Raw genomic sequence first — 10698 nt, 5'->3', positions numbered from 1 at the left:
GTTACCTTCATGAATGAATTGACTTCCTCTCAGCAGGCTTTGCTGACTCAGCACAGTCGATACGCGTCAGTCTTGTTTTTAATGATAAAAGTAATTTACATTTTTTGGACCAAAACAAAACAGCATTTCTTTTATTTTATAGGTATTCTCCTTCATTACTTCATGTTTTTGTCATCATTAATGTTTTAAAAAGCTGCTTTGGCTTTTATTGTTTCGTCTTTTTATGTGTTTTTTAATAGGATCCTTTATGCAAAACAAGATATATTTATGCTCCAGATTCCTCCTAGCTGCAGATGAGAGCAGGTTTTTCTCTTCTTCTTCAACAGCACTCGGTGTTTACATCCTGCAGCTCATAAAAGGAGTATTTGAGCGTCCAGAGGAAAGGGAATATTTGGTGCATGTGGCTGCAGCTTCTCTAATTCGCTGGTTCATGCAGAGCAGGTCGTTAACAGTGAAAGTTCTGCGATGTTCTGTCTGTTAATGGCATCTGGAGGGAAGAGCAGCGGCGTTAGCACGGAGCGGCGGTGGATGAGATGATGTCTCGAGCGGGGCGACCTTCCCCTCACACGAGGAGACAATATGTTCATCTGCCTCCCTTCCAGCCGGAACATGCTGTGTTTCAGAACAGCTGCTCCTCACGCACATCCAAGCTCCTTCTTCATGAAAACCTCAACAAATACAAACAAACAAGGAAATCCAATTTGATTACAAGGAAACACTCCAGAGAGTCACGAGTGCAGAAGTCCCCGAGCAGAACCCGCCACCGACCCAGTTCTGTACGTTCTCACTCATTAAGATTTATGATTCAGTAACCGTCCAATCGCTGCCTTCACTGTGCAACTCATGGATTTATATATTTAGTGTTTTGACTGAAAGGAAACACAGTTTCTAACCTGATTAAATCGTGTTTTTGGCCACTTCACATATTATGAAGTACTTTATTATGATTATGAAGTATTTTTGGTGAAAGTGGTAGAAACCAGAACACACAAACACAGAGGGATGAATGTGAGCCCTCTTTCTTTCAGCTCTGACTCTGCTCTCCACCAACTCCTGAGGGAAACATGACGCAGATTCAAACTGAGACAAAATGTTTTTCAAGCTCAATAACAAAAGCATCAACCAAGAATGTCAGACGTGTTAATGGTTTCTGCCAACCACGGGATACGTTGAATTTCAACGTCACCAAAAAAGGAAAACAAAGTTTGTTGAACACGTTTCATATCAGCCTCGTATTGTGGAACAATAACGCTCGATGCTGCTTTAACTGCTGGCTGGTTTAAGCAGTAAAACTACAACATAGCGACTGAGCTGCAAGTCAAACTGAAGGAAGAGGAAATGGCAGCAAGTGACGTTTTTATATATTTGTTGTCTTTAATAATACACAGTATTGTAGGTCACAGCAACGTGTTTAAAGTCTTCTCGTGGCCACGTTTGCTCTCCTCAGAAACCTCTCCTGTAAATATGATGCAATGAAAGCAGTGACGTTCAACCAGCATGTATCATACACTGCATGAATTCATCTCTCTATTATTTCACTGAGAGATAATACGATGAACTAATTTGTGCTTTAAACCCAGTGAGTTCTTATAACGATATAATTATTTAATGAATTACTCCTGAAATAAATTGAAATGTTAAGCAGTAGTGACATCGTCGAAATCATGAGTTGGAGCCCTAATTATATTCACTGAAAGTTATTAAAATGAATCCTCTGATTTAATTTTACATCCTAAATCCACCATTTAATCAATTAATCAATTCATCAATCCATCAATTAATCTATAATCGTGTCGCTGAGGTGGCCTGTGGGTCTAAATCTCAATAAATATGCTTTCCTGACACGGAAATGTTTTGAGAAAAGCCTGAAAGATGCAGTCAAACACAGAAACAGGTTGACATCATGCTTCATGGAGACACACACACACACACACACACACACACACACACACACACACACACACACACACACACACACACACACTCTCTGAGAGTAATTAAAGTTGTAATTATACGAGGCTCGGTCTGATGAGCTCCTTCCTTCCTGTTATCAGCTCCTATTTGCTGTTTAATGAAGTCTCACTCTGCTGATACATATTCAATAAGGTCAATATTGTTGCATTGTGAGTTTCCCTTAAAGGCATTTTACAAACCCAGGAACGCGTTTCTAACGACGGCTGGAAATGAAAAGCTGCCGCTCAGTAGAAAGTGGAGCGTGAGGTTCGTGATTCAGGGTGACACCGAGGAAATCGCTTTTTTAATGACTGTTGACAATACTTTGTGATTTATGGAGTGAAACAAAGAGACATCCTGAATTCCCTTCTGTGAATTGAATTTTGATCCTGCTTCATCCAATGTTTAGATTAATGTTCTGGAACTGTTTGCAAGTCAGCATGTTTAATAAGATCATTTTCAGAAAACTTGTAATATAAAAAAATAATTGTCTAAGTGCAAGAAATCAACTAGAGAATTTCCATGGAGATATCTGGTGGTTAAAAGATGTTATTCACGCTTCTTTGAAATTGACTTCATTGGCATCAATGAAGTTCCGTCTGAGCGCGCTGTTCATGTTCATGACACAATGCTAGCATTAGCTGTTAGCACCAAACACAGCTGAGGCTGTTGGGAACGGCATCAGTTGGCTTATTGATGATGGCGCCTGATGAAAAGTCACCAAAGTCATTACGGTTCATCCTGAGGGGAACATGAACGATGAGTCATCACCATCCGTCCAATAGCTGCTGAGATGTTTCCGTGTGGACAGACGGACGTCAGAGAACGCGTTCTACCAAAGAAAACAAGCATCCGGATGGAACCGCCGCTCTGTTTGTCACCCTGCAGCTTTAGTTTCTCCGTCAGGTGATCTGAGCAGCCGTCACACTCCTTCCTGCACCGTGACACGGTGAAGTGGTTCGTGCTGGTGAAGTGGTTCGTGCTGGTGAAGTGGTTCGTGCTGGTGAAGTGGTTCGTGCTGGTGAAGTGGTTCGTGCTGGTGAAGTGGTTCGTGCTGGTGAAGGGGTTCGTGCTGGTGAAGTGGTTCGTGCTGGTGAAGTGGTTCGTGCTGGTGAAGTGGTTCGTGCTGGTGAAGTGGTTCGTGCTGCTTCTATCACTGATGCCCCCTCCCCCCCCCAGCAGGAGGCTTCTGCTCATCCTCTGTCTCTTCTCTCCTGCTTCTGTTCTGCAGCTTTGTTTCTCACCGTGAAATATGATATAATAAATCTTTATACACGACTTCGCCTGTTTCAGATCCATCTGAAGTCTGTTGTCACGCTGCATTCATGGTCTAATGGGAAACACTGTATTTATGAGCTTTCTACTGAAAATCCCAGCTCATATATTGTAAGTACCGTACTCAAACAGTTGTTAGTTTAATACTTGGGCCAAATCTAAATTATTAATGAGTTACATAGTTTCTTAGCACAGTGTTCACATCACTGAAGTCTTTATCGGTGTCATTTCTCCGGTGTTTTAAAGCGGTACAGCCGGATCGCTGTCCGTGTTTTAATCGGAGCCTCTAATGACACCGTGCTCTGGTGAAGGCACATTTAAACACAGGGCTGTGATAATAAGCAGGCAGGTTCTGTTATAACCTGAACGTCGGTCTGAAACCTTCTCAAGTCCCGGAGCTCTTCTTCATGGAGTTCCTCCTCCGTCAACGTCGTTACAGTGGTTGTTCCACCATCCAGGGTCGTCAATGTCAGGCAGCAAGCTCCTGTTCTGTCTTAAAGCTGCATTCTCTCTAGTGTCCACCAGGGGGCGACTCCTCTGGTTGTATAGAAGTCTATAGAAAATGACTCTACCTTTGTTTTCCTGGGAGATCGTACCTCGTGGCAGTGAGAGTGAGGCTGATAGGAAACCAATCTAAAAGCAGATGGTGACATTATTCAACATTTAATTCACAATGATACGTTAAAGCAAAACTTGCCGATTGCTACTTTAAGTTGTATTGATGCAGCCTCATCTATTAAAACACTGAAAGTTAGAAAGAGTTTTCAACTTAAACTTAACCGCCATTGCAGGTCTGTTGATAATGTACTATTTTAAACAGATTTATGGCTCTGGTCATGTGGTTTGATGCTATTTTTTTTTTCTTGCAAATTTTAAAACATAAACCCTCCGAACATTTCACATCATCTGCCAAAGTTCAGTTAGTTTCTGGAATAAAACACAACCTGATGAAGCTGCACAAGTGTGGAACAAACATCATCTTTCCCATTTATTTTCCTTCTTTTTTTAATTCTATCATTATATTCTGTTATTACACTCAATGTATATGAAACACAGATATAGAAGTAAGCTCGCCTTCAGAGAAGCGTGACACAACATTTGTGCACAGTATGAAGAAGCATGTAAGTTCACACTGTTATTTCACTTCTACAGTAAACCCGACTTGTAAACAAGCAGGTCAGGAGGTTTGGTTTATGCTTTAATGTTCCTATTCCCGAACACCGTCTGTGTGTACCAGCTGTGTGTGTGTGTGTGTGTGTGTTGCAGGTGTGTTGTGGCTGTCCGTGGTGTCCGAGGTGCTCTACATCCTGCTGCTGCTGGTCGGCTTCAGCCTGATGTGTCTCGAGCTTTTCCACTCCAGCAACGTCATCGACGGACTCAAACTCAACGCCTTCGCCGCCGTCTTCACCGTGCTGTCCGGTAAGACGTCTTAGACACACGGAGAGCGTTTCTCTCCTCCCTCTGTGACGTCACGTTCCTCTGACACACTTCTACATTCAGAGGCGGCCTGAGGATCAGGAGGAGACTGATGCAGATTTGTGAGAAGTCGTCCAGGGTCAGAGGTTAACCCCTGGAAGCCTTTCGCTCTGATGGATTGTAGGATTTTTTTTCTCCAAACTCATGTTGAACCTCTTACACAAGAGGTTGGCTCTGTGTGCACCGTGTCGCACGCTGTCCTCCTCCTCCTCCTCCTCCTCTTCTTCCTCCTCTTCTTCACTGATTATTTTTAAAGCATCTCTGACGATTCCTGTTCTTTACCCTCACTTCACAGGTGATAGAATTAAAACACAGTTTGTGATGCTAATGAAGGTTCTTTAAGTTTGTTCACCATATATATTTCTAATTTTCTATTTTTTAATTAAGTTTTATGCTGTTGCACTTTTACTGTTGCGTACCAAATCAGCGAGCCACATTCCTTGTATGTGTAATGTTCTTGGTAATAAACAGTTTCTGATTCTGATAAAATAATCCTGAATCCAGATATTAATCAGAGTTCTCTTCTCTGATCATGAGACGACCGAGATCAGTGCAGACAGAGGATTTAACATAATGTAGTAAAATATAGTCATCACTGCAAAAAGTGATGGTGTCAAACAGCTGTTTATCTCTGCCTAGTAAATCTCTAAATGATGGTCCATTTAGAGTGAAACAGACCATAGAGGAGGGTATTCTGTAGGGCGGGGCTACTCAGTGATTGACAGGTCTCTACCAGAGATGTCTGATGGACAGACAGATTGTTTTTAGTAACCAGTGAGCAGGAAATGACTGTAGCCCCGCCCTAAAGCATCCCCTGCTTTATGGTCTGTGTGACTCTAAATGGACCATAATGTACTAAATGAACATCATGCTGTATTGAAGAAGACTTGAAACTAGAGATTGAGACATAAACTCATGTTTACAATGTTTACTGAGGTAATAAATCAAGAGAGAAGTAGAGTCATTTTCTATAGACTTCTATACAACCAGAGGAGTCGCCCCCTGGTGGCCACTAGAGAGAATGCAGCGTTAACTCATGAAGCTTTGACTTCTCTTTGCCTCCTGGGGGAAACAGTTTGGGAAACAGCTTTTTTTGTTTTGGATGCTGTGTTTTTACGACGCCGTACTGGTTGTATTTATTAACCCACAGTCTGACACACCTGGTGGAGATCTGCACTTCACTGACTGCACCATAAACATTCGTGACAGGTAACATTAGAGCTAAATATACACCGCCAAAAATACAGGGAAGCAGGTGAATGACCTTGTGTATTTACGAGCATGTGACACACACACACACACACACACACAATTCTAAGAAATCTGTCATGGTGTTAAGGTCGAGGAGAAACGATGCTCTCTTTACGGCGAACTGTAAATCTGTTGCAGCTGAGTTTTATTTACTGTGGCATGATGCTTCACACACACACACACTGATTACAAACACAGACACGTGGCTCTAACCCATCACACACTTCCACATGACACACACACACACACACACACAGGGTAGTGATGTATAACCACTGCATTAATGTCATTCTCTCTCATTTACTCATTCACACTGTGGTGTTTTTGATTTACTGTATGTTTATGAAGGATTGTTTCCCTATTTCTAATTGATCCAGGGTCTCACGTTAAATCAATGGGTGCAGCTTGATGACTAATTATTACGTTACATGTGCTCTGATTCATCACTGATAAAACGTTGAGCTGTGACTTCAGGTGAAGTGATTTACTGCTGTTCTGTTAATGGTCATCGACCCTTGGCTCGGCCCATTTTGGATTTAGTTTGACGTATAAAATGTTGCCTATAATGATGTGTGTGTGTGTGTGTGTGTGTGTGTTGCAGGTCTTCTGGGTATGGTGGCTCACATGATGTACACTCAGGTGTTCCAGATCACAGTCAGTATGGGTCCTGAAGACTGGAGGCCTCACAGCTGGGACTACGGCTGGTCCTTCTGGTCAGTCCCACACACACACACACACTCACACACACACACACTCACACACACACACACACACACACACACACACACACACTCACACGCATCATTTTAATCAAACCTATTGCGTCTAAAGGCCCCTGCGTTATTACTAAAGGACAATTGTTGCACCTAAATCACACCGATAAACAAATACCCATGAATCATCTGTTCAGGCTGTTGCTTATGGCAGTGTGTTGAGGTGCACGGGGAGCTTTTGTTCTCTCTGATAATTAACCAGACAACACATGAAGCACCTCGACCTCTTCTGCTCCCTGCATGGAAGGTGAAGCCGTCTGAGCTCACGTCGCTCATTCGTGGATCGAGGACAGAGAGTCTGAAGAGAGAGAGCCGTCTCATCCTCGCTGCCTCAGAACGTCTTCCTTTACTTCAGAAACATTCTATCCGTGGATGAAGGTGACGTGAGACGCTCAAAGCTCCTCAATGGAGCTTGAGGGGAAATCGTTAACGTCCTTTCTGCTGTTTGCGAGGTCACCGATGTGCTTTGAGCCCCAATAATGACAACATTAGTGGCATTAGTAGCATTAAATATGGATTACGAACAGCGATACAAAACAATACAATTTCTACTAAATTCACCAAATGTTACCATTACATAACGCTTCATTTACATATTTAAACACAACATTTCAGAAAACGTGTAACGCAATAAATACTTCTCTTAATGTGAGTGATGAAGTGGTGAATATTCACCTGTAGTCTCTTAATGTGAGTGTTGAAGTGGTGAATATTCACCTGTAGGGTCTCTTAATGTGAGTGATGAAGTGGTGAATATTCACCTGTAGAGTCTCTTAATGTGAGTGATGAAGTGGTGAATATTCACCTGTAGGGTCTCTTAATGTGAGTGATGACGTGGTGAATATTCACCTGTAGAGTCTTCTTAATGTGAGTGATGAAGTGGTGAATATTCTCCTGTAGAGTTTTCTTAATGTGAGTGATGAAGTGGTGAATATTCACCTGTAGTCTCTTAATGTGAGTGATGAAGTGGTGAATATTCACCTGTAGGGTCTCTTAATGTGAGTGATGACGTGGTGAATATTCACCTGTAGTCTCTTAATGTGAGTGATGAAGTGGTGAATATTCACCTGTAGTCTCTTAATGTGAGTGATGAAGTGGTGAATATTCACCTGTAGTCTCTTAATGTGAGTGATGAAGTGGTGAATATTCACCTGTAGAGTCTCTAAATGTGAGTGATGAAGTGGTGAATATTCATGGTAATATGTATGAGTTCATGTGTTGACTATTCTCCTGTAGAGTCTCTTAATGTGAGTGATGAAGTGGTGAATATTCATGGTGATATCTATGAGTTCATGTTGTGACTCTATTCACCTGTAGAGTCTCTTAATGTGAGTGATGAAGTGGTGAATATTCTCCTGTAGAGTCTCTTAATGTGAGTGATGAAGTGGTGAATATTCATGGTGATATCTATGAGTTCATGTGTTGACTCTATTCACCTGTAGAGTCTCTTAATGTGAGTGATGAAGTGGTGAATATTCTCCTGTAGAGTCTCTTAATGTGAGTGATGAAGTGGTGAATATTCTCCTGTAGAGTCTCTTAATGTGAGTGATGAAGTGGTGAATATTCATGGTGATATCTATGAGTTCATGTTGTGACTCTATTCACCTGTAGCGTCTCTTAATGTGAGTGATGAAGTGGTGAATATTCATGGTGATATCTATGAGTTCATGTTGTGACTCTATTCACCTGTAGAGTCTCTTAATGTGAGTGATGAAGTGGTGAATATTCATGGTGATATCTATGAGTTCATGTGTTGACTCTATACTCCTGTAGAGTCTCTTAATGTGAGTGATGAAGTGGTGAATATTCACCTGTAGAGTCTCTTAATGTGAGTGATGAAGTGGTGAATATTCTCCTGTAGAGTCTCTTAATGTGAGTGATGAAGTGGTGAATATTCATGGTGATATCTATGAGTTCATGTTGTGACTCTATTCATTCCTCTCTGGGTGCTGAAGGTTCACACAGAGGGGTTTGTTCACTCAGCATTCAGAGACTCATTTATACACATTTTAATACTAAAAACATGGAGATTCAATTATTTTTTTACGACTGTTGATAGTATTATCTGATTTATGGAGTGGTGCAAAGATATTTCCAAAATCCCCCCAGTAAAAACCTTCTAATGTTCAGATTTATGATCTGGAAATGTATGAAAATGAGCACATATTTAATAAGATAATGCCTCAATTACAAATTTAAATATAAAATGTTTAGAAAACTTGTAATACAAAAAAGAATTGCCTTCATGTAAGTTATCAACTGGGGAAGTTTCTAACGGATACATTTTTCAGTGTCTCCCGCTAAGAGAAGAAAATGAGAATAAAATGTGACGACAGAAGGAAAGAAATCAGGAACAAGAAGCTGTTAGAAGGAGATTTTCTCCGTCAGTCATTCGAGTGAAGGCTGCTCCTTTAAACCCCTCGAGGGAGTCGCTCAGGATCGTCTAGGTGGAATAAAATCAGCCGGAGTGATGAATCTCAAGGCCAAAATGCTCCTTGAGGACGAATAATTAACGTGAATTTGAAGCTCTTTAGCTTAATTTACAGCCTGAGAAAACAGCTGACACACTAATCACCTCGACAATAAATCATCCGGTAAACTGCATCGCACTTTATTTCAGGAAAAGAAAGTCGTCACCGTTCCAAACAATAGTTTGTGAGTTGTGTCATCGCCTGATGTTTATCGGTTTGACGTATGTTTTGGTGATACTTTTTGATTTATTGTCTTAATGTTATCCTCGTTCTTGTGTTTGATGTGAACACATTGAGAGACAATAACGTCATCGATATTTCACACATTAATTCTTTGAGGGACGTGAATATCCGTCAAACGTTCTAAGCAGTCGGTCCAATAGTTGCAGAGATATTTCTGATATTTAAGTCTGGCCACATGGGTATCACACTCTTCTTCTTCCCTCACTGTGTCCCTCTCCCACCAGCATGGCCTGGGGTTCCTTCACCTGCTGCATGGCCGCCTCCGTCACCACCCTCAACTCCTACACCAAGACGGTGATCGAGTTCAGACACAAGCGCAAGCTGTTTGAGCAGGGCCTGCGCGAGGAGCAGAACTACCTGGACCAGGAGGCCTTCCACTACTTCCAGGACCGCTCCCTCCAGTCCATCTCCAGCACCGTGGAGGTCTACCCGGGCCACGGCGGAGCCAGAGCCGGGCTCGTCGTCGGGGGCCCGGTTCCCGGTCCGGGTCCTGGCCCCGGGCGAGGAAAGATGAGAGGCACGTCGGCCTCCATAGACCTGGGGGAGAACACAGACTCGCTGGGGGAGGAGCAGTGCTGAGAATCCGTGAACGGGTTCTTCCACCGAACACGAAAGCACCGCAGCCCTTATTTTCTGTTTGAGAGAGATTATTAACTCGTCGAGAAGAGACGGAGTCATTGAATTCATTAACTAGACGGATATTTTCTTTATATATCAACTGAAAATCTATATAATGTGTGAAAAAACAGACAGATCTGTGACTCTGAGACCTGAGAAAAAGATCCTTCGTGGACGGGAAGGTGTTCTCCAGCAGAAGTCAAGGTGCTATGTGTAGTATTTCAACAGGGTTGTTATCAATTTAGATACATTAAAAGTGGGCCAGAAGTGGCAATTACAAAATAAAAGGTTATTCGGAAGAGTAGCAACAAAAGTAGAGAGCCGTTAAATGTCAGTTACACAGGAATAGCTACCGTAGGTTTTCTAACATGAGCCTCCACAGAGAGGTGAAGTCCTGCCTCTTCCGGTGGAGACCTTAACCACCGTGGGACCTTATGTCGAGGAAAAATATGTACGAGTAGGGTCATTCTCTCACAGACTTCTATACAATCGGAGGAGTCGCCCCCTGCTGGACATTAGAGGGAATGTACGGTTTAAGACAGTTCTGCATTGACTTCGCTCGGCAGAACCGGAGGTTACCGGCTGATTAAAAGAGTAGCTGGATAAAACACGTCAGGGAAGATAACGTTACATTAGGA

The 10698-nt window shown here is 42.3% G+C and overlaps 1 protein-coding gene across 1 annotated transcript in view; it reads left to right on the top strand.

The window, feature by feature from the left end:
* gsg1l (gsg1-like) overlaps window positions 1–10021 on the top strand; it is a gene marked incomplete at both ends in the record, with an annotated part of 20537 nt that extends 10516 nt beyond the window's left edge. The window contains 3 exons of the mRNA XM_079281693.1: window positions 4495–4647; window positions 6557–6668; window positions 9667–10021. Coding sequence (XP_079137819.1) covers window positions 4495–4647; window positions 6557–6668; window positions 9667–10021 — 620 coding nt within the window. The remainder of the gene's footprint in view (window positions 1–4494; window positions 4648–6556; window positions 6669–9666) is intronic.
* Between the last annotated feature and the right edge of the window lie 677 nt (window positions 10022–10698).

This window comes from Melanostigma gelatinosum, assembly GCF_949748355.1.
Source record: "Melanostigma gelatinosum genome assembly, chromosome: 13".
NCBI classification, from domain to species: Eukaryota; Metazoa; Chordata; class Actinopteri; order Perciformes; family Zoarcidae; genus Melanostigma; species Melanostigma gelatinosum.
Note: the sequence above shows the minus strand (reverse complement) of the source record. Positions and strands in the feature narration are given on the sequence as shown.